The sequence below is a fragment of the Spermophilus citellus genome, assembly GCF_964194105.1.
Source record: "Spermophilus citellus genome assembly, chromosome: 6".
In the NCBI taxonomy this organism is placed as follows: Eukaryota; Metazoa; Chordata; class Mammalia; order Rodentia; family Sciuridae; genus Spermophilus; species Spermophilus citellus.
In genome coordinates, this window is record NC_138187.1 from 158869614 (window position 1) to 158893862 (window position 24249).

The 24249-nt window shown below is 39.8% G+C and overlaps 1 protein-coding gene across 2 annotated transcripts in view; it reads right to left on the reverse strand.

Moving 5' to 3' along the window:
- Positions 1–13708: 13708 nt before the first annotated feature.
- Positions 13709–24249, reverse strand: part of KLHL20 (kelch like family member 20) — a 38601-nt gene continuing 28060 nt past the window's right edge. Inside the window, exons 8-13 of one of the 2 annotated variants that reach the window (XR_014022613.1) lie at positions 22179–22322; positions 20977–21110; positions 19902–20110; positions 17780–17886; positions 15060–15490; positions 13709–14185 (exon numbers count right to left, since the gene is read on the reverse strand). Coding sequence is in view for 1 of the 2 variants with exons in the window: in XM_081298915.1 (XP_081155041.1) it covers positions 15406–15490; positions 17780–17886; positions 19902–20110; positions 20977–21110; positions 22179–22322 (679 nt within the window). In the remaining variant the exon portion in view is untranslated. Of the gene's footprint in view, positions 15491–17779; positions 17887–19901; positions 20111–20976; positions 21111–22178; positions 22323–24249 lie in introns of both variants that reach the window. The other variant, XM_081298915.1, reaches the window with a different exon arrangement.

Consider the following 24249-nt stretch of genomic DNA (forward strand, 5'->3'; position numbering starts at 1 on the left):
TGAGGATCGAACCCAGCGCCCTCTTTGCATGCCAGGTGAGCACGCTACCGCTTGAGCCACGTCCCCAGCCCCTTCTATAATTATTTAATTTGAATCTTCTTTAATTTTTAAACAAATTTGAACATTTAAGATAAAAATATGGGTCTTCTTTTCCCTTTTTTTTTGATGGTACTGGTAATTTAACCCAGAGCTTCACACATGCTAGGAAAGTGCTTGACCACTGAGCTACATCCCCAACTCTTCTTATTTTTAATTTTTTTTAATTGGTTGTTCACAACATTACAAAGCTCTTGACATATCATATTTCATACATTAGATTGAAGTGGGTTATGAACTCCCAATTTTACCCCAAATGCAGATTGCAGAATCACGTTGGTTAAACATCCACAATTTTACATAATGCCCTATTAGTAATTGTTGTATTCTGCTACTTTTCCTATCCCCTACTATCCCCCCTCCCCTCCCCTCCCAACTTCTCTCTCTACCCCATCTACTGTAATTCATTTCTCTCCTTGTTTATTTTCCCATTCCCCTCACAACCTCTTATATGTAATTTTGTATAGCAATGAGGGTCTCCCTTCATTTCCATGCATTTTCCCTTTTCTCTCCCTTTCCCTCCCATCTCATGTCTCTGTTTAATGTTAATGTTTTCTTCCTACTCTTCCTCCCTGCTCTGTTCATAGTTGCTCTCATTATATCAAAGAAGACATTTGGTATTTGTTTTTTAGGGATTGGCTAGCTTCACTAAGCATAATCTGCTCTAGTGCCATCCATTTCCCTGCAAATTCTATGATTTTGTCATTTTTTATTGTTGCATAGTACTCCATTGTGTATAAATGCCACATTTTTTTTATCCATTCATCTATTGAAGGGCATCTGGGTTGGTTCCACAGTCTAGCTATTGTGAATTGTGCTGCTATGAACATCGATGTGGCAGTATCCCTGTAGCATGCTCTTTTAAGGTCTTCAGGGAATAGTCTGAGAAGGGCAATAGCAGGGTCAAATGGTGGTTCCATTGCCAGCTTTCCCAGGAATCTCCAAACTGCTTTCCAAATTGGCCGCACCAATTTGCAGTCCCACCAGCAATGTACAAGTGTACCCTTTTCTCCACATCCTCGCCAGCACTTTTTGTTGTTTGACTTCATAGTGGCTGCCAATCTTACTGAAGTGAGATGGTATCTTAGGGTGGTTTTGATTTGCATTTCTCTGACTGCTAGAGATGGAGAGCATTTTTTCATGTACTTGTTGATTGATTGTATATCCTCCTCTGAGAAGTGTCTGTTCAGGTCCTTGGCCCATTTGTTGATTGGGTTATTTGTTATCTTATTGTCTAATTTTTTGAGTTCTTTGTATACTCTGGATGTTACGGCTCTATCTGAAGTGTGAGGAGTAAAAATTTGTTCCCAGGATGTAGGCTCCCTATTTACCTCTCTTATTGTTTCTTTTGCTGAGAAAAAAACTTTTAAGTTTAATTAAGTCCCATTTGTTGATTCTAGTTGTTAACTCTTGTGCTATGGGTGTCCTATTAAGGAATTTGGAGCCCGACCCCACAATCTGTAGATCGGAGCCAACTTTTTCTTCTATCAGACGCAGAGTTTCTGATTTGATATCAAGCTCCTTGATCCATTTTGAGTTAACTTTTGTGCATGGCGAGAGAAAGGGATTCAGTTTCATTTTGTTGCATATGGATTTCCAGTTTTCCCAACACCATTTGTTGAATATGCTATCCTTCCTCCATTGCATGCTTTTAGCCCCTTTATCAAATATAAGATAGTTGTAACTTTGTGGATTAGTCTCTGTGTCCTCTATACTATACCATTGGTCCACCCGCCTGTTTTGGTACCAGTACCATGCTGTTTTTGTCACTATTGTTCTGTAATATAGTTTGAAATCTGGTATCGCTATACCGCCTGATTCACACTTCCTGCTTAGAATTGCTTTTGCTATTCTGGGTCTTTTATTTTTCCATATGAATTTCATGATTGCTTTATCTATTTCTATAAGAAATGCCGTTGGGATTTTGATTGGCATTGCATTAAACCTATAGAGAACTTCTGGTAATATCGCCATTTTGATGATGTTAGTTCTGCCTATCCATGAACAGGGTATATTTTTCCATCTTCTAAGATCTTCTTCTACTTCTCTCTTTAGGGTTCTGTAGTTTTCATTGTATAAATCTTTCACCTCTTTTGTTAGGTTGATTCCCAAGTATTTTATTTTTTTTTGAGGATATTGTGAATGGAGTGTTTTCCCTCATTTCCATTTCAGAAGTTTTGTCGCTGATATACAGAAATGCCTTTGATTTATGCATGTTGATTTTATATCCTGCCACTTTGCTGAATTCATTTATTAGTTCTAGTAGTTTCTTTGTAGGCCCTTTTGGGTCTTCTAGGTATAGAATCATGTCATCCGCAAATAGTGATAATTTAAGTTCTTCTTTTCCAATTTTTATGCCTTTAATTTGTTTCGTCTGTCTAATTGCTCTGGCCAGTGTTTCGAGAACTATATTGAATAGAAGTGGAGATAGAGGGCATCCCTGTCTTGTTCCGGATTTTAGAGGGAATGCCTTCAATTTTTGTCCATTCAGAATGATGCTAGCCTGAGGCTTAGCATAGATAGCTTTTACAATGTCAAGGTAAGTTCCTGTTATCCCTAGTTTTTCTAATGTTTTGAACATAAAGGGATGCTATACTTTGTCGAATGCTTTCTCAGCATCTATCGAGATGATCATATGGTCCTTATCTTTAAGTCTATTGATATGGTGAATAACATTTATTGATTTCCGTATGTTGAACCATCCTTGCATCCCAGGGATGAATCCTACTTGATCATGGTGCACAATTTTTTTGATGTGTTTTTGTATTTGATTCGCCAGAATTTTATTGAGGATTTTTGCATCTATGTTCATTAGAGATATTGGTCTGTAGTTTTCTTTCTTTGAGGTGTCTTTGTCTGGTTTCGGAATCAGGGTGATGTTGGCCTCATAGAATGAATTTGGATGAGCTCCCTCTTTTTCTATTTCCTGAAATAACTTGAAAAGTATTGGTATTAATTCTTCTTTAAAGGTTTTGTAAAACTCCGCTGTATACCCATCCGGTCCTGGGCTTTTTTTGGTTGGTAGTCTTTTGATGGCTTCTTCAATTTCATCCATTGATATTGGTCTGTTCAGATTGTATGTATCCTCCTGACTCAGTCTGGGCAAATCATATGACTTAAGAAATTTATCGATGTCTTCACTATCCTCTATTTTATTGGAATATAGGTTTTCAAAATAATTTCTAATTGTCTTCTGTATTTCTGTAGCATCTGTTGTGATATTGCCTTTTTCATCCCGTATGTTAGTAATCTGAGTTCTCTCTCTTCTTCTCTTCGTTAGCATGGCTGAAGGTCTGTCGATCTTATTTATTTTTTCGAAGAACCAACTTTTAGTTTTGTTAATTTTTTCAATAGTTTCTTTTGTTTCAATTTCATTGATTTCTGCTCTGATTTTAATTATATCTTGCCTTCGGCTACATTTGCTGTTGTTTTGCTCTTCCTTTTCTAGGGCTTTGAGTTGGAGTGTGAGCTCATTTATTTGTTGGTTTTTTCTTTTTTTGAGGAATGACCACCATGTGATGAATTTTCCTCTTAAAACTGCTTTCATTGTGTCCCATAGATTCCGATATGTTGTGTCTGTATTTTCGTTTATCTCTAAGAATTTTTTGATTTCCTCCTTTATGTCTTCTGTAACCCATTGATCATTCAGTACCATATTGTTCATTTTCCATGTGATGTAGGATTTTTCCTTCCTTCTTTTATCATTGATTTCCAGTTTCATTCCATTATGATCAGATAAAATGCATGGTATTATCTCCACCCCTTTATATTTACTGAGGGTTGCCCTATGGCATAATATATGGTCTATTTTTGAGAAGGATCCATGTGCTGCTGAGAAAAAAGTATATCCATTTGATGATGGTTGATATATTCTATATATGTCAGTTAAGTCTAGGTTATTGATTGTGGTATTGAGTTCTATAGTTTCTTTATTCAACTTTTGTTTGGAGGATCTGTCCAATGGTGAGAGAGGTGTGTTGAAGTCACCCATAATTATTGTGTTGTGGTCTATTTGATTCTTGAACTTGAGGAGAATTTGTTTTATAATTGTCACAGCACCATTATTTGGTGCATAAATATTGATAATTGTTATGTCTTGTTGGTGAATGGTTCCTTTTAACAGTATATAATGTCCTTCTTTATCCCTTTTGATTAACTTAGTCTTGAAGTTGATTTTATTCGATATGAGGATGGCCACCCCTGCTTGCTTATGAGGACCATGTGTGTGGTATATTTTTCCCCATCCTTTCACCTTCAGCCTGTGTATGTCTTTTCCAATCAGATGTGTCTCCTGGAGGCAGCATATTGTTGGATTTGTTTTTTTAATCCAAGATACCAGCCTATGTCGCTTTATTGGAGAGTTTAAGCCATTAACATTCAGAGTTACTATTGATATATGGTTTGTACTTCCATCCATGTTTGATTATTTATCCTTTTAATAGAAAATTTAGTTTGTTTCTCCATGATTATCTTTCCCCTCGCCCTCTGTCTTTACTGAGGCACTTCCCACTGATGGTTTTGGTTATTGTTTTTCATTTCTTCCTCGTGTAGTGTTTTGCTCAAAATGCTTTGCAATGCTGGTTTTCTGGCTGCAAATTCTTTTAACTTTTGTTTATCATGAAAGATTTTTATTTTGTTGTCATACCTGAAGCTTAATTTTGCTGGATACAGAATTCTTGGTTGGCATCCATTGTCTTTCAGTGTTTGAAATACATTGTTCCATGACCTTCTTCTTTCAGTGTCTGTGATGAAAAATCCGTTGTTAACCTTATTGGTTTACCCCTGAATGTAATCTGTCTCCTTTCTCTTGTAGCTTTTAATATTTTCTCTTTGTTCTGTATATTGGATATCTTCATAACAATGTGTCTTGGTGTTGGTCTACTGTGATTTTGTGTGATCGGTGTCCTGTATGCATCTTCAATTTGTATATCTGTTTCCTTTTTTATTTCTGGAAAGTTTTCTGTAATTATTTCATTCAGCAGGTTACTCATTCCCTTGGTTTGAATCTCTGTACCTTCTTCTATCCCGATGACTCGTAAGTTTGGTTTTTTTATGTTATCCCATAACTCTTGGATGTTTTTCTCGTGATTTTTTACCAGCTTTTCTGAGTAGGCTAGACTCTTTTCAAGATGATATATTTTGTCTTCATTATCTGACGTTCTGGCTTCTACTTGCTCCACTCTGTTAGTGATACTCTCAATTGAGTTTTTAATTTGGTTTATCGTTTCCTTCATTTCTAGAATTATTGTTTGATTTTTTTTTATAATCTCTATCTCCTGATAAAGATGCTTAACTTCTTCTTTTATGTGTTTATGTAATTCATTCTCAATGTGTTCTTTTGCTGCTTGAATTTGCTGTCTTGTATCCTCTTTAAGGTTCCATTCCATCTGTCTAAGGTGTTCCTTGAGTTCTTTATATGACCATTTTTCTGATGACTCCAGGTCCTCCTGAATATTTAGGCTGTCCTGCATTGTTTGTACTCCTTTTCTTCCTTACTTTTTGAAGCTGCTCATGTTACTTCTTGTTCTGTTTGGCTGCTGAGTTACTGTTTACTCCTATAAATTTATTTGATGCTTGGGAGGAAAGGTGTTAGAAGGGAAGGGAAGAAGTCACTAAAGAGAATGAGAGTAAGCAGGTAGAATTCAAGGAAGGGGGGATAAGAAAAATGAAAAGACAAAAGAAAACATAGGAAATAAAAAAGAAAAAAAAATTAAAAATAATAATAATAATAATAATTAAAATTAGAAGAAAAAAATTTAAAAAATTGTAAAAAAAATTAAAAAAACAACAAGAAAGAAAAATGAAAATGAACGAAAAACCCAAACCAAAAAAAAAAAGAGAAAAGAAAAAAAGGAAAAAATAAACTAATAAATGCAGTGTTAGAGTTTGATTAACTTCTCTTCCAGTAGGTGGCGCTGTGCCCACCAGGCCAAGTTTCTCCTGTCAATACGCGGGAACCAATTACTGTGCAGCATCTCCTCCCAGACTGGGCGAGTCTCCAATCTTGAGTGTCTAGGGCCTCCTCTTGTGTCTAGTCACTTTCCACTTTTCCTGTAGCCAGGCCCCTCTCACAGGTGCCGCTCATCACAATACTGGCTACATGCCAGGTTTGCTGCTCCCGGGAGCCCTGTTTTCCTGAATGACTGGGCACACTCTTCCAGTTTGCCATTCCCTCAGACCCTAAGTTTGTAGAGCTTGGGGCTGAGAATCCTCAGCAAATTTTACTTGCCCTCCGGTAGCCACTCCCCCGGTAGCTGGTGCAAGAGACCTCAGCAGTCAGCCCTGGTGGGAGCGGTAGTTCCGTGCTGCGGGTCCCAAGCCACCTCTGATTCCCTCGGGCTGGCTGTCGCACTCACGGGAGAGCTGTGAGGGGCCCTTAAGGTTTCCCCGATGTGTGGAGAGGGAAGGCTAGGGGATTACACACCTGTAGCCGCAGGTTTCAATGAAGTTATCTCCTCCGCCGCAGTCTGATGACGTCAGTTCTCTGCCATGGTGGTGTCTCTTGCAAATGGCGACAGTTCGTTTCCCTTTGCCGGGCGACCAATGCAACGGGTGACCAATGCAAGGGGTGGGTTCTTACTGTCTCTCCCAAGCCCCGTTTCAAGCCTGTGGCCACTAGCTATGAAGGCTCGGTAGGCATTTACCTCCGTAGGAACAGAAGGGCCGACCAGTTGTTTCAGCCGGATGGATTAGTGCTGAGTCACAGCTGTTTGTCTGCGGGAAGCAGGCGAATGGGAGCTAGAATTCAGCCGATCCGGGCTCAGTGTGTGTTCTGAGAGGCCCAGACTGTTCCCCCCAGATCCACGTCAGCTCAGCATTGCCTTGTGATCCTGAGCAAACAGATTTAGGTTGTTTACGACTCCCTATGCCTGCACAGCTGAAGAGGTCAGAGACTTGATCTCTCCGCGCCAGCCGCCATGTTGGAATCTTTATTTTTAATTTTGACACAGGGTCTCTCTAAGTTGCCAAGGCTGATCTTGAACTTGTGTTCTTTCTGCCTCAGCCTCCCAAGTCAACTGGGATTTACAGGTGTGCACCACCATGCCTGGCAGAAATACAGGTTTAACCATGTCTATTACATTGGGGATACACACATAAAACTATAATAGAGAATGTAGAAAAATTGTCAAGATGATAGGGTGAAGGAACAAAAAGAAATTTGATTAAGTAAGCAAAAGGAGAGGAAAAAAGAAAACCAAAGTATACTAGTAAATATTAAATAAGATGGCAATTAAGGAAAATTTTTGATTTCATTTTTTTGAGAACATGGTAAGGATTTTTGTCAAAACAAGATAACAGACTCAAGTTAGGTGTTCTGATAGTTTTGGACTCCAGGGCTTCTCTAGGAGAACAACTTCTCCTTATGTAAACAAAATGCTATCCACAACAGAAAGCACCAAGTATTCAAGATAGTGTTGAAGACAATGAACATGTACAGGGAGAAGAAAAAGTTCCTCAGTTTCATTTTCTCAGGATATGTGTTGCACTAAAGGTATGAGAATCATCTTGGTGAAAGTGCTTTTATTATAGAAAACTTTAATTCTTCTAGTGCCGGGTTTCTGTTCTCGAGACTAAAAGGCTCAGGGGTCACTCCAGTTGAACTGGGCTGACTGGGCTGCACGAAATAACCACAGAAGAGACACAAATACCTTTTTCTTTGGGGTCGCTGTGACGGCTCCTCTGACCTTAAGGGTCCACAGAAAGAGCGAGAGCACGCACGGGCAGACCCCTTTTATTGAGGAGAAGCTATTCAAATGAGGCAAGGGGTCAGGTTTCAGGGGGCTGAGTCTATCTTCATGATGTCCTGTCCACTGTCAGCAGGTTGACTGACACCTGGGTAGGCCACACCCAAGGGCACAGTAAGAGAAGGGGACCCACACAAGGCACTTCCATGGAAGATTCTATCCTAAACAGGGCAAGGGGTTATATTACAAAGGAACAGGTGAGCATAGCTTCACCCATGGGGCTGTAGCAAGACACACCCATTTCTGTGACTGAGCGCCTCAGCACCCAGCTGGGGAGTGTAACTCAGTCACCCGTAAGGTTGGCCTCCCACATTGTAGCTCCCCTCCAAAAATGTTTCAGGCCCTGACCTGGACAAAGAAAATCAAAATACACTAATTTTACAGGAACCTTAAGTCTATAATATAACTGTACTTACCATCTCTTTTATTCTAAAAAGGTTGAACATCTGGGGCCTGAGTGGGTGCAGCTCAGTGGAAGAGCACCTGCCTGATGTGTGAGGCCCTGGGTTCGATCCTCAGCAGCACAAAACAAAACTTAACATCTATTCATCATTATCATATCCATAGACTTAATTTTTTCTCTTAGGACATTTCCACCCAAATTGGAGTTAAACTACTGTCACTTTAAAGTGCAAGGAAGTATATGCAAGATGAGTGTTTGCTCTGTGACACGTAAAAGAGAAAGCATCCCTCGAACAGCAGTGGCCTAGGAAGAATGAAGAACTGGCTTCAGGACAAAGTTAATCAATAAGCAAGGAGACTCCAGTTTCAGCCTAGAAAAAAGAGTCCCTGCCAAATCTGGCTGTTAACTATGCTCAGACCCGAAAGAGGCCTTAGGTCCCTCAAATTGACAAGGCTGGAGCACAGCATTGGCAGAATCTAGGCCAAAGTGGCCCAAACTCAGAAGGCATCTCCCTGCTCATGCTGATGGGGGTAAGAAGAATCAAGAAGCCTGGGTTTTAGAATAGCATAAACATTATTCACCTAGTAAGCAAAGATCAAAGTTCTGGTCTAGGTTAAATAATAATGGCAATGAGGCCCCCAGGCCACTGCTGAGAATTTTTTTGTCTGATTTTAAAGCAATACAAAATGGTTTCTTCTACATAAGGGCAAGCTTTGCACTAATCTTTCTTAAAACCAATTATGTCTCTAGCTCTAGCTTCAGGTAAGAGTTTTTTTTTTTAATATATATATATATTTTCAAATGAATACACTTTCTTTTTTTTTAATATTTATTTTTTAGTTATTGGTGGACACAACATCGTTGTTTGTATGTGGTGCTGAGGATCGAACCCGGACCGCACGCATGCTAGGCGAGCGCGCTACCGCTTGAGCCACATCCCCAGCCCAAGAGTTTTTTTTAAAAAACATACCATGTCTATCTCATAGGAGTGGAATGAGGAGCAAGAAACCCTCCAGCCAGTATCCCTGGGATGGAAAGCACCCTAGAAACCAGAGTGTATGAACGCATGCACGTCCCGGGGCTTGAGGTTGTGGGTACCCAGCAATTGTTTCTTCCCTTCAATCATGGGACATCCATCTTGGGTGGCTTGAAGGTTGCTGGGTCTTCAGCTATTGGGGTGGTCTGGGCATGGATCAGCTCCAGGGAGAGGGCTTTTTTTTGTAGGTCTGGATGGCAAAACCTCCCAAATCAGACTTCTGAAGGGGTCCATATATCTGATGATATGATATGAGCCCAAAGAGGCTTCATATATCTGATGAGTCTCTGTCCTCCCCAATGCCAGGGCTCGTGGTGCTAGGCCTCGGGCAGGTAAGGATGTAGAAGAATAAGAAGTGAACCAGCCTCTGGGTCTCTGCTTGGGGAGCGTGCTTTTGCCCCTGGGAGGTACATGGTCTTCCCAGTGGTAAGGCCCTTGTGGAGCATGTTGCCAGCACCTCTCACCCTGCTGAATGCTGTCCTGAGTCTGTTTGGTGATCAGAGAATTCATGATGACATGGATAGCTTTAACCTTCACCCCTGGGACCTTATCTATACTGTGGGCGACTGATGACTGATGGTTCAGGGCAGAGGGATACGCTGGCCTTTCCCTCCTCTTGTGCTCTGGATCACTGGCATGCTGCCCGTGTCTAATGGAGAAGCATGGGCACGGGCCCTGGAGGTGGTCATCATAGCTGAATGCCTTGTGGCAGATCCCCATAGCCAGGGGCATCTTGCCAAGAGATCCACTAGGCTCAAGAACAGGCACTTGTGGTTGTCTTGAAACCATTGAAAGACTGGGATTTGGGTTCTTTTTCTATATATATTTGGGAGCTGAGTCCCTGCCACCACTGTGAAATGATGTCATAATGATGTTCATGACTGGTGTTAATGAGGAACATTGTCCAGCTGCTGCACATCAGCAAAGCTTCCCAGAACAGCCCATCCAGGGGTTCTGTTCTGCTGCCATCACTCTGTCTGCAGCCTGACCTCCTCTACTAATGAGGCTCTGGGGCGGTGGCACAGTCCAGACTAAAGCCATCGTGAGGGAAGTGGCGACCCTGCAGGTCCCCACCACTGATCAAGGAGCATAAGCTTTAATTAAGGAAATTTTAACATTGATGGTATCAGATGATATTAAGGAATTATGATATTATCAAGTGTGATAATGCTATAGTATCTATTGAAATTATTCAAGAATGAAATAACATGACTGAAATTTGCTTTAACTGGGGAAAAGAGTAGGAGAAACTAGTTAAGAAAGGGTTAGCAAAATGTTGATCATTTTTGAAATTGGATGATGGGCACATGGAGGTTCATGGGTTTATTTTCTATTTCCATGTATTTACTTCTTCCAGAATGTGAAAGATGAAAGAAAAAAGCACACAAAATGAAGGCTGGTTTTTTATAAACTGGTTTTGGAAGTAAAACTAGAAAATGTCCTCCTCCCTTTAAAAATAGACCTTATTTTTAGAGCTATTTTAGGTTCACAGCAAACTTCAGTGGAAGGTGCAGGCATTTCTCCTATACCCTCTCCCTGACACGCTAACCTCCTTCCTTATCAACATCTCTTACCAGAGTACAGACCATCAGACCAGCCGGTGCAGTGGGGGAAGGTTACAAAGGGTGTGAATACCAGGAGGCAGCCGTCTTTGGGGCCATCTTGGAGCCTGGGCACCACACGTAACAGAACAAAAGACTTATTGCAATAAAGCAGCAGCAAAGAAAGCTAAGAACTACTGAGTTGAGAGGCCTTTGTGATGGTAACTGCTGCTTCTCCTGGCTTATTTCTGCACAGTGGCTTGTTTGTTCTTCATTCTGAAAGAAGACATCTTTGTTTTCCCCTCATACCCTATGCTTTCTCGTGGCCTTTATTCGGTACAATTTACACATGCTACATTCTCTTCCCGGAATGTCCTTGCCACTCTCGTCCACTTAACAAAACTGTTATGTCTTTCAGATTTTCTCAGGCTCAACTTCTTTCTGAGGGCTCTTTCAATCCTCATCAGGGCAACTGTTGAGTCACTCCTGGGCTAATTAAATAATTAGATCCTTGCATGTTTTATACTGCAATACATTACTTTTAGGATTGCCTGACTCATACTTGAAACTTGGTTTTCAAAAATATTTTTTAAATGCAAAATTTCAAACATATACCAAAATATTATTAATGCCTACTGAATTCATATGCCAGCAATGACCAATACTTGATCTTCTTATTTCATCTACATTCCTGTCTCCTTTCTACTTCTCTAAAATCCAAATTATTTAACCCACAAATATTTTACATGCATCTGTAAAAGGACTCAAAATAACATAAACATAATACTATCATTCCTGAAAATATTTTTCAGTAATCCTTGAATGTCAAATACCCAGTAAGAAATTTTCTTTAACTCAAAAATTTTTGTTATTGATTTGCTTGAAACATTATCCAAATAAGATTTGTACACTGCATTAGATGCTATGAGTCACACATTCTTTTTTCAAACTCTCCACTTTTTTTTTTTTGCAATTCATTTATTTTTAAGAGAAACTGATCATTTGTAAAGTTTCCCACATTCTGGATTTTGTTCATTGAATTCCTATGATGTTAACTCACTCCTCTGTTTCCTATAAACTGGAAGATTTTGAGCAGTAGTTCTCAAACAGTTTTTCACTGAGATCCTTTTACAGTCTCAAAAACTACTGAGGATTCTAAAAGAATGGTTATGAGGATTATATCTAGTGATGTCTATATATTAGAATTTAAAACTGAGAAATTAAAAAATTAAAAATTAAACTTACTACATATTAACATTTTTAAATGATTTTTTTCAAAAACAAAATTAGTGATGAGTTACATTTTTACTTTTTTTTTTTTTTAACACATCCCAGTAATTTCTGGCCTAAAAGAAGGCAATTGGGTTCTCATATCTGTTTCTGCATTCAATCTTTTGCAATGTTTTACTTTGGTGAAGTATATGAAGAAAGTGTGGCTCACACAAACATGAAGTTAGAACAGGGAGTATTTTAATAGCTTTCCTGACAATTATGGATATTCCTTTTTTTAATTTTTTAAAAAATTTTAATTTATTTTTTTTTAAAAATGACAGGAATGCATTACAATTCTTATTACACATATATACAATTTTTACACATATATTTTTGTATGTGTAAATATATATGCATATATATGTATATATAACAAATATATACATATGTTGTATATATTTTTACACCTATATATTACACATATATACAATTTTTCATATCTCTGTTTGTATATAAAGTGTTTTGACACCCAATTCATGTCTTCATTCATGTACTTTGGATAAGGATGTCTATCAAAACTTGACAAGTGTCTGTTGAAATCTGAAACCATATCATACTGTTCTTATAAGATCTATTGGTCTATCTTGCACTTAGAAGGATACTATAATTAATTATACAGTTTGGTGCCACTGCCTTGATTTGTGCTAAGGCTCCAGCAGTCTCACCTACTATTGCTTTTGCACCATCAAATATCACCACAATAAAAAAGGCAAAAATGTCTTAGTATTATTAAGAAGATAGTTTGACTCATGGATTCTTTCATCAAAGAATCTTGGGAACTTTAAGGGTCTTTAGACCACACTTTGAGAACCACTGATTTAGAGGCTTGGGGTTTCAGTCCACGGACAGTTGGCCAGTTGAGACATAGAACGCAGGAGCATATAGTGAAGATGGCCGTTCACCTCATGGAGAAGAGAGGAGGGAGGTAGGGTCCCAATATCCCCTTCAAAAGTATACCTCCAATGACCTAATTTCCTCCCATTTGGTCCTACTCCTGTAAGGGTTCATCACCTTCAACTACTACCAGGGGCTGGGGAAATTTTAGATCCACACTACAGCAGTCTAATGACTTATTTTGTTCCAGGCCATGTTCCTGGTAGGCTTGTAGTGGCAGGGGGGCATATAGAGAGATGGGGTGGGGATCTAATGTCAGTTCTGTCATTAGTTGACTATTTAATTTTAGGTAGACTTACTTGGTTTTCAGATTTAGATCAACGTAATAGATGGGTTTGGATTAAATGTCTTTTTAACTTAAAACTGTATGGCTCTAAGTTTTACATCAGAAAATATATTTATAGATCAGGTAATATAAAATATATAATAAGTGCTAATTCTAGCTGGCAACCTTTGTTCTTTCAAGTTTAAGCTCTCATAACCAACTTTACATAAAAGTAATACAAATGATAAAGAAATAGAAAACCCAAATTAAATTGCAAAGGTACTACAAGCATTAAAAAGCAATCATTAGGGCTGGGGATGTGGCTCAAGCGGTAGCGCGCTTGCCTGGCATGCGTGAGGCCCAGGTTCGATCCTCAGCACCACATACAAACAAAGATGTTGTGTCCGCCGAAAAACTAAAAAATAAAAAAATATTAAAAAAAAGCAATCATTAGAATTTATGGTAAATACTACCTTTATTTAAAAAAGTTATACATGCTAGAAAAAAGCATAAATGATACATGTAAACAATTGTTTACCAAATACTTTTTTTCCTTGAAAAAGGTGCAAATGATCTTTAAATGTAAACACAAAAGTTGCCAAACTTTTTACTGTAGGGGAGAAAGTGAAGATTATTCTTTTATTGTAGAGGAGAAAGCAAAGGTTATTCCTTCTGGTTGTGGTTAAAGTCTTTTTTTTTTTTTTTTTTTTTTTGCTGTGGGTGTTGGTGACAGAACCCAGGACCTTGCACCAGGCAAGCATTCCACCACTGAGCCACATCCACAGCCCTTTTTATTTTGAGACAGGGTCTTGCTAAGTTGCCCAGGCTGGCCTCCAACTTGCAATCCTCCTGCCTCAGCCTCTCGAGTAGCTGGGATTACAGACGCGCACCACCATGCCCAGTGTGCGGTTAAAGTCTTATTCAAAGATTTTCCTGCAAAATAATTGAAAAAATTGGTCTATGAATATAATGAGGGAAAAAAACTTTAACCACTGAATATCATTTATTTCCTTAAAAATTTTAACTTTTCACCAGAAAATGCAATTTGAGAGAAATAGTTACAGTGGCCTTATAGAGTGAAGCTAATGATGTATAGTTTGCATAAAAGAACCCAGATATTGATAAAATGCCTCAGTTGATTATGTGAACTGAAGACTTCATTCCTTTGGAGGCTGTTATTAAAGGTAAGCCTCAGCTTCACCAGGCCTGAGTATCAAGGGTAAATTACTCAACAGAATTCACTGCTGGGGAGAGGACATTTCTCCCTGCCATCCTGGGCAGCAATGAGGAAACAGCAAGGGAAGTGGCTTCCACTGGTAAGTCTGTGAGTGAAAACTCTTGCAGAGCTGCATGTGGTTGGGGGGTCTCAAGACAGCAAATGAGATGCATTCCCATTTTTATAAGAGGCACTGATCAAAGTATAGGTCTAGCAGAAACTCCATGAGAATATTATGATAAAAAAAGACTTTAGTAACTAGAGTTGAAAACAAGTTCATTAGAAGGAAATAAGACGAAAACTTCCACTGATGAAAACTGCAGCATTAGACTCCTGCTTTTGATGATTTAATATCCCTTCTGAATTGTACTATTTAATGAGATGTTTCCTTTTTATTTTAGATTTTCAAGTCTTGTGGTGCTGAGTATGAGAATGATGAGTAGTTCACACACTGTGCATTCCCATCTCTGTCACTGGGAGTCCTGGTAAGTGGTGGAGGACATGGATGGAGTGTCCAGTAGATACGACCACCAGACCATAATAGCCCTTCTGCCCTTATCAGTATTTGTATTTTCAAAATTAAGTTAATACCTTAAAAATCAAAGTAAGTTTTGCTGCTTGGAACTGTAGTCGTTGTCTTCTTGGGAGGAAGGATAAGTAAAAACAAAAACAAAAAAACAAAGCCCCAAACACCCCCAAACCAAAATACCATGATAAGTTAAAACCAAAAATAAATATTCTTCTGCACAGAGTTGGAAATTATTGTGCAAAGGTGGCATCTTGCAGGTGAAGCACTGTCATCAGATTTGCATTCCCATATGTTGAGGCACCAGCAAAGAATAAAATTTGTTTTAATGTTTTCTCAAGCTGTACAAAGCTTCAAAGTCAGAGCTCTCCAGAATACAGAGAAGCAGGTTCAAGACAGTCTTCTACATATTCACCATATATGGGATTCACAATGTGTCATTTTAATAACTCCTACACCCCCTCCTAGCCGACGGTAATTCATCCCGCCATATAACCTGCAAAGATAGAAACAAAATCAGATTTTCTAGCTGGGAAAAGCACTGTTCTAATATAACCACAAGTCAAACACAACTACTTCCAGCTTCATACAACTCTTCCAAAGATTCGAAGCCAGAGTTGAGCACTGGCAAGGAGCATAATTATTTCAGACACCGACTGAAAAGCTCTCATTCACAGGCTGTTTAAAGAGTCAAGAGCACCATATTTACTTTGTGCATCAGAACCTTACAACTCTACAACTAGAATGGCTTCTAAAAATTGTACAAAAAAAGTTAAAAAACAAACCCAACAATGACAGAGAATCTTCTGTCTGCCCTGTAGCTTTGTGTCTAACTTTGCCCTGTTACGTTGACTTTCCTATCCCATTCCCTCTGCCTAGCCTTCCTCAGTGGTTTCCTTTTATCTCTTTGTCTTCCATGCACTCTTTTGACTCTTCTCAAATCCTGTGGAGAACACAACTAGAGTCAAGCAAAGAGTGTTGGCAGCCAGGAGGTGAACAAGATCATCTTCAACACTACAGACTTTCATGGACAACGCCAGATCCTCAGTTAGCAGGGAGGTGAAACTGGTTTTAAGCTGGGCATCTATAACTGCAAAAATTTAGACATTAATCTCTACAATTTCATGAATGATATCATCATGATACAACTCTAGTGGTGGTTACTGAGCAGCAAGTCCTTATATAAATTGGATTACACCTGATTAAGTAGCAAAAGTAAATTTGGCAATTTTTCCAAATTATTCTTACTCACAAATTCTTACAAAAAATATAAAACTCTATATGGAAGAATCCCAGGAGAAGGAGGCTTCCATTCATGAAAACCTGCAGCCTTTAACTTGTAGTAGGTTTTGCCAGAATGTTTCCTTGTCAGTGAGGCCCTCAATGGCCCTTGGCGGCAGACTCCTCCCTAGCTTCCAAATGCCCCGCTCTCCTGCTCACCTGCACTTCTACCTCCTGTGAGCCCAGCTAGTCTGAGCACAGGCTGGCTCCAGGAGGGCAATGAACTTTGTTTTGTTCACCTTTGGATCTCCAGGGCCTGGAATACTCAGTAAATCTTCAATGAACAGGCTGGTGAAAATATGAGGTTTTGGAGCACAAAATACTCCAGTGTCGCATGCTGGCTTTAGTATTTTAGGCACACAGAGCTGCGAGAGCCATGCAGATAAAGCAAGTTATTTAAACATCTGTAAGATATTCCTGAGGTGAAGACTGGGAACAACTCAGTGAATGTATTAGTTGATCCAACGGGGAGAGGAAAAAACTTGGTGGTTAGTTGCAGGCTCTACATTATGAAGTGATTCACTGGGACCCAGTGGGAATGGCCTCCGAGATGAGTTCAGCTTGTCTCTCAGGATGGACCTGAGAACCTCCCGGAGTGTGATGAGACCTCACGTTCACACTCGTCACCCTGTTTGATGTTCTGCCTCAGTCACTGAGCTGGGAACTTTAAAATTTGCTGAGGCAAGGAAGCTCAATTTGTGGAGAAGAGAACCCTTAATTGCTTGGAAGGTGAATTTGATTTCTTGGAAGACTAATTTATTTTATTTTTTTGTGGTGCTGGGGATTGAACTCAGGGGGTGCTCTAACACTGAACTACTTCACCGGTCCTTTTTAAATTTTGAGACAGGGTCTTGCTTAATTGGGATCACAGGTATATACTACCATACCCAGGTCTTGGAAGAATTAGAATTTTAGTTAAAAAATATTTTTTATTAAGTTTGAGAACTAACTCTTACAAATTTGAGTTCTTATAATATCTAAGACAGGGGCTGGGGATGTGGCTCAAGCGGTAGCGCGCTCGCCTGGCATGCGTGCGGCCCGGGTTCGATCCTCAGCACCGCATACAAAGATGTTGTGTCTGCTGAGAACTAAAAAAAATAAGTAAATAAATAAAATTTAAAAAAAATTAATATCTAAGACAATTTGGCATTTTAGGGCCTCTATTAGATTCATTTTTTTTTTGCGGGGGTGGGGGGGGGTACTGGCAATTGAATTTAGATATACTCAACCACTGAGCCCCATCCTCTGTTTTGTATTTTATTTAGAGACAGTGTCTCACTGAGTTGCTTAGCGCCTTGCTTTTTGCTGAGGTTGGCTTTGAACTCATGATCCTCCTGCCTCAGCCTCCCGCTGGAGCCACTGGGATCACAGATGTGAGCCACCATGCTGGGCTTCAGCCCTCTTTAGAGTACAACGGCGGGTATTTCAAAGCCCTGACCATCCCAGTTTCAAGGATTTCAAGTCAGAGTCAGAGTGAGCAGAACTGCACACAGCCTAGGTTTACCTCCAGGTATTGGCATCGGGGTCAAACACTTCGATGGTCTTCAGGTAGGTTGTGCCATCAAAACCTCCCACGGCCATAAGTTGTCCATTGACCACGGCCAGGCCCACCTACAGAACGAGAGCATAGTGGCTGCTGAAGAGCTAGACAATTACTGGGAGACGTCAGCCCCGCTTCTACATTGATCTCTTTAGTTCTTTATGGTTTTACATCCTGGTTGAACACAGAGGAAAAAAGTAACAATGAATATCTGTGAAATATGGGAACCATAAAATTATATATTCAATTACAATATTTATAGAATCCAAAACATATTTCTTAAATTTTAGAAGAAACGTTCATTAGAAGAAAGCACTAAGGCCTGAACTGCTAACTTCCTCTGGTACCCGCCAGCTCTAACGCACTTTCTACACTGCTACTAAGATTCCCTTTCACAGTGCTTCGGACTGAAATGGGGGCACCCAACCACTGCGTTCCAGGCCTTTTTAAAATTTAGTTTTGAGACAGGGTCTTGCTATGTTGCTGAGGCTGGACTCCAATTTGGAATCCTCCTACCTCTGCCTCCTAAAACAAAAACTTTCTAAGCATCCCTCCCCCCTAAAAATAAGTTTGAAGTCCTTACTATGTGACTCAAGCCTTTCAGGAACCCATTGTAGGCCACTGTATGTCTAGCCTCCTAAACTGTCCCCTTCTTCCTCTTCATGACTCATGCTGCAGAAATACTGGATTAACTGCTGGTCTTTTTAAGTACATTTCTATACCTCCGTGGTTTTGCACATGTCATTTCTTGACTGGTGTTTCTGTCCCTCCAGGAAAACCTTACTCTTTCTTCATGACCCAGCCTATGTGGACTGTCCCTGGGTGCTTCACTACCCGCCCACTTGGATGCTTTTCCACACAACCCAAGGCATCTCCTGCCATGCTCTCCAATAGCACGCCACTGTGGCTGCTGCATTGGCTTATTACAGTCAGCGGCAAACCTTTCAATTTCCTTCCCTAAATTAGGAGTTCCTTGAAGAGAAGCCCGCTTCCTCAGCACAGCGAGCACTTAATAAAGGCTTGCTAAATGAGGGAAAATATGGTCAACAGGATATAGCAGTGAAAATAACAGGAATGTGACTAAGAAGCTGTCGAGTTACCAGTAATGAAAAGCCACATGTGAATGCTTTGACTTGTTGACACCTCCCACTGTGGTCCTTGATCTCTGCAAACTTGAATTCATTCGTTTCATCCTCAGATTGTGGAGTTTCCAGTCCTTTCTCTTATGGCTGCGTCCTATAGTGATGGACTCCTGACATGGTCATTACATGTGGGTTATATTTCAGTAAGCCAAATGTTCCAGGATGGATGAATTCTATTTTTTTGGTGCTGGGAACTAAACCAAGGGGCACTCTACTCTACCACTGGGCTATTTTGAGACAGGGTCTTACTAAGTTGCCCAGGCTGGCCTCAAGCTTGTAATCTTCTGCCTCAGCCTCCCAAGTTGCTGGGATTGCAAGCGTGCACCACTGCACCTGGCTCCAGGGTGGGTGAATTGGGTACTCCACTCTGGAAGCCGCATGTAGCCAGAGGTCATTAATGGTTTACAGCATGACATGGGCCAGCCAGATCTGGCCTCTCCTCTGGGTGGGACTGATTCAAATCAGCTATGGAGACTAGTGGGGGATGGGGCAGGTACATTTTTGCCTAAATATCTGCATACAATGTATGTAAATTTTTGGACTACTAGCTAGAAATGTTATGTAAGAATACTGAGCTCTAACGGATCTGAAGTTAGAGAAGGTAGTAGTAATAAAGGGAAATGCCTTCCAGAGAATGACCTGATTCAAAGTAAATCAGAAGAAACTAATTATCTAATAAAAGAAATGAATGGATATAAGATAATTATTAGAGTTGAAAGCAATCAAAATAATTTTTTCTAGTATAAAATCAGCAGGCATCATTTTGTCTTAAAGCACCCCACAGCATCGGGTGACGCAGCTGAAGACTTAACACCTGCAGGCACCAGCAGGTCACCTCCCCCCTGTGGCAGCACAGTGGATTCACAGACCAGCGCGCCCTTATCACCGTGCTCCCCTGGTGCCTGGTTTCCACAGCTCCAATCTCCTGGCAGCTGGGCACTTACTCCACTGCGGCGGGATGTCATGGCCACCACCGGAGACCACTGGTTAGTTCTGGGGTTGTATCTCTCAGCACTGCTGAGCTCTGTGGTGTCATCTCTCCCTCCCACGGCATAAATCATGTCCTGATACACTGCACAGCCCAGGTGTTTCCGCCGGGTCCCCATAGGGGCTATGGTGTGCCATCTGTTTTCCTGAGGATTGTAGCGCTCCACTGCAGGGAAAAGAAAGACCAAGATGTGACCACTCAACCGCTTCCTCTCATGCAAGTTTTCCTGAAACAGTGATAACACTTATTTCCAAGAAGCAATTTAATACTTGCTTCTGAGTAGGATTTGTGGACTTTGGACAAAACCACATCTGTTCTCGTCAGACTAGCGTCCTCAGGTGTGTTAGAGTGGAAAGGGCACGTGCTGGAGTCACGACATTCCAGCTCTCGTTTTGGCTATAATTAATTAGCAATGGTAGCCTCAGCCTTGCTCTCCTGACCTTTACAGAGGGGACCGGACTACAGGAGCCATAAATGCCATTCACTACTCATTATTTTGGCATAGACAGCCTCCCTTGCTCATAGCCACCTATAGTTTAAGCCACCCAACAGAGGACAAGCTACATGATCATGATCGGGGTCTGAAGAGAGTGCCACTGGCAATATCCTTAGGCAAAGATGCCCACTGCTTCTAAACAGAAAGGACGACACACAAAGTTTGTGGTTCTAAAATTTTATTTATTTATTCTCAGACTGTAATATTATTCTTTTCTCTTTCTCTTTTTTTTTTTTTTTTTGGAGAGGTGGAGACTGTGGTGGGGGGAGGTGAAAATAATTTTTCAGAAAGGAGTTTTAATTCATTATAAATTTTCATCAGTTTGCGAAGCTGAGGGAGAAAGAAACACTTCAGGAATGTATACAAGAGTATGGATGCAGAAGGAGCTAAGAGCTGCATCCTCCTAGAAGGAAGAGAAAACATTTTCCTAGTAAACTACAGCATAACCTGGACCTTCAATAGTTTTTGTAGGGGGAGTCTCCTCAGGGAAATGTGCTGTTTGGGGGGAACCAGAAGACCTCTGGGAGGGACTAACCTGTGTTGAGTGGAGATGTCCCATCAGAGCCACCTACGGCATACAAGAACCCTCCCAACACGGCCACGGCCACGCCGAGTCTTCTGGTACTCATTGACGCTACCCGAGTCCACTTGTTCTCCTTTGGGTCATACCTATGTGACAGAGACCAGGATGTGTACATGTTCTTACTGAGTGAAGCTGTTTCCATAAGGTCTGAAATAACACTAAGATATACTGGATATTTAAATTACAATAGTATAAAAAAATCATACACACACACATGCAATAGCATTTATCCTTTTTTTAATATTTATTTTTTAGTTATAGGTGGATACATACCTTGATTTTATTTTTATGTGGTGCTGAGAATCGAACCCAGTGCCTCAAGCATGCTAGGCGAGCGCGCTACCACTTGAGCCACATCCCCAGCACCCAGCATTTATTCTTTTTAAAATTTTTTTTTAATGTTTATTTTTTAGTTTTCGGCGGACACAACATCTTTGTTGGTATGTGGTGCTGAGGATTGAACCCAGGCCACACGCATGCCAGGCGAGCGCGCTACCGCTTGAGCCACATCCCCAGCCCAAGCATTTATTCTTAATAGAGAAAAGTCTTGTCATTTGTGACAACATGGTTGAACTTGGAGGACATTATATTATGTGAAATAAACCAGGCAAAGAAAAATAAATTTTATACAAGTTTACTTGTATGTGAAATCTAAAAGAAAGTCTAACTCAGAAGCAGAAAGTAGAATGTGCTCTATTCTCTACTAGGCTGGGTGGGGGGTTGGGAGCATTGGGAAGATGCAGTCAAAGGATGCAAAATTTCAGGAATAAGTTCAAGAGACTTAATGTTCAATAATGGTGACTACAGTTCATAATAATATACTGTATACTTGAAAACTGCTGTGAGATTTTAAGTACATTCACCATGAAACATGGTAAGTATTTGGGGTAATACGCTGTCAGGCAGCTTGACTTAGGTCTTCTACATGGTATACATATTTTAAAACATCATGTTGTTCAACATGGACTTATATAATTTGTTGATTAAACATAAAATTTAAAAATCTTTTTTATGTCTTTCATCTTTCCAGACTTCAACATTTTCCTGAAAACGTATGGGAAATCTACTAAATAGTGGATCTATCAGTGTCCTAAATTCAGCTGTAATTGTTTTTTTCTTTTTTTTAATTGAAAGTGACTTTAAAAAAAAATTACCTTTCAACAATGTTGAGGCAAGACACACCATCCTGGCCCCCCACAGCATACAGGAAGCCTCCGAGGACGGCCACCCCCACGCTGGTCCTGCAGGTGCTTGTAGGGGCCACATCACTGCTCCACTGGTTTGTTTTGGGGTCATATCTGTAAGGAACATATCAAGAGCAGAGCTCATACTGCATAATGGAAGCTTGGCTATGTTTACGTATTTCAAAACAAAGGATTTACATATTCTTTCCCCAAAATATGGGTGGATTAATAATTGAAGCATTTATATCTAATTTATATTTTTATATTCTGAAATCTATTTTTACTTAAACAAGTTACATATGAGTATATTTTCTTTTTTGAAAAATCAGAATGTTATTGATAAAGCTATAATCCCTGGAGTTCCACCTGAAATCTGTTCTCTATCCAGTTTGAACTGGCACATATCTTCAAGACTTTCCAGTAAAATGCTCTTAAAAAGGCAAATAAGTACCTACATATGTATTTCTTTATGCACAAGCATTTTTTTACATAAAATTATATATATTAATACCACACAGTAAGCACTATTTTTTTCTCTCAATAATTTTTGACATCTATTATGCAAACGTAACTCTAGAATTTTTCCTTTGAACTATTTTATTTTTTTTTATAAATACCTTTATTTTATTTATTTATTTTTATGTGGTGCTGAGGATTGAACCCAGCAACTCATAAGTGCCAGGCAAGTGCTCTGCCACTGAACCACAATCTCAGCCCCTGAACTATTTTATTATACAGTATGTGCCATCCATTTTTTTTTTAAAGAGAGAGTGAGAGAGAGGAGAGAGGAGAGAGAGAATTTTTAATATTTATTTTTTAGTTCTCGGCGGACACAACATCTTTGTTGGTATGTGGTGCTGAGGATCGAACCCGGGCCGTATGCATGCCAGGTGAGCGCGCTACCGCTTGAGCCACATCCCCAGCCCCTGTGCCATCCATTTTTTAATCATATTCCTACTAACATCAGTAGGAATTCTTACTGAATCTTAGGCTGTTTGACATTTTTCCTATGAAAAACAATAAATATTAGGCTGGAGGTGTAGTTCAGTGGTAGAGAACTTGAAGGTTCTTGCTTTCATCCCTAGTAACACAAAAACAAAATAAACTAAACCCAAAACTATCAAATTGCTCTTTTTTTACAGTTATCTTAATTTAATTTTAATTTTATTTTTTTGGTACTGGGGTTTGAACTCAGGGACACTCAACCACTGAGCCACATCCCCAGCCCTATTTTGTATTTTATTTAGAGACAGGGTCTCACTGAGTTACTTAGTGCCTAGCCATTGCTGAGGCTGGCTTTAAACCCGTGATCCTCTTTTCTCAGCCTCCTAAACTGCTGGGATTACAGGCGTGTGCCACCATGCCCAGCCAATAGTAATTTCAATTTTTAAAAGTTATTTTTAGTTGTAGATGGACACAATACCTTTAGTTAATTAATTTATTTCTGTGTGGTGCTGAGGATCAAACCCAGTGCCTCACATGTGTGAGGCAAGTGCTAAACCACTGAGCCACAACCCCAGCCCTAATTCTCTCAATTTTAATTTTTTCAATTTTGTTAATATTTTCTCATTATTTTTTTCTTTCTGTTTTGTTGCTCTTTGTTGTATACCTTCTTGATTTAAACACAGGGTTCATTTTTCATCTGTCTTATTTTCAAATGCAGGTAACAAGTTGTATGAATTAATATAAGCTAACATTCATTTACCTTTGCCTTTGTATTACATTCTATATATTTTGACCTGCACAGGCTTAACTGTTAAGTTATAAATATTCAATTTTTTCTACTCTGATTTCTTATATTCATCAATTTATTTTCAAGAGTTCTTCCCTGCAACCTGCCCCATTCAACGGAGTCCTCTGTCCCATTCCGCCCCAGCTTATATATGCTACAGGGTTTCATAGATGTATTATGTAAATATAAAAAACCATAATAAATCAACATGGTAGAATGAAAAAAGGTGTGTGAGAACAAGAAGCTACTCAAACACAGCTTTCGGTGTGCTAGGCATTGTGGCACGTGGAAACGGGAACAGACTTTCAA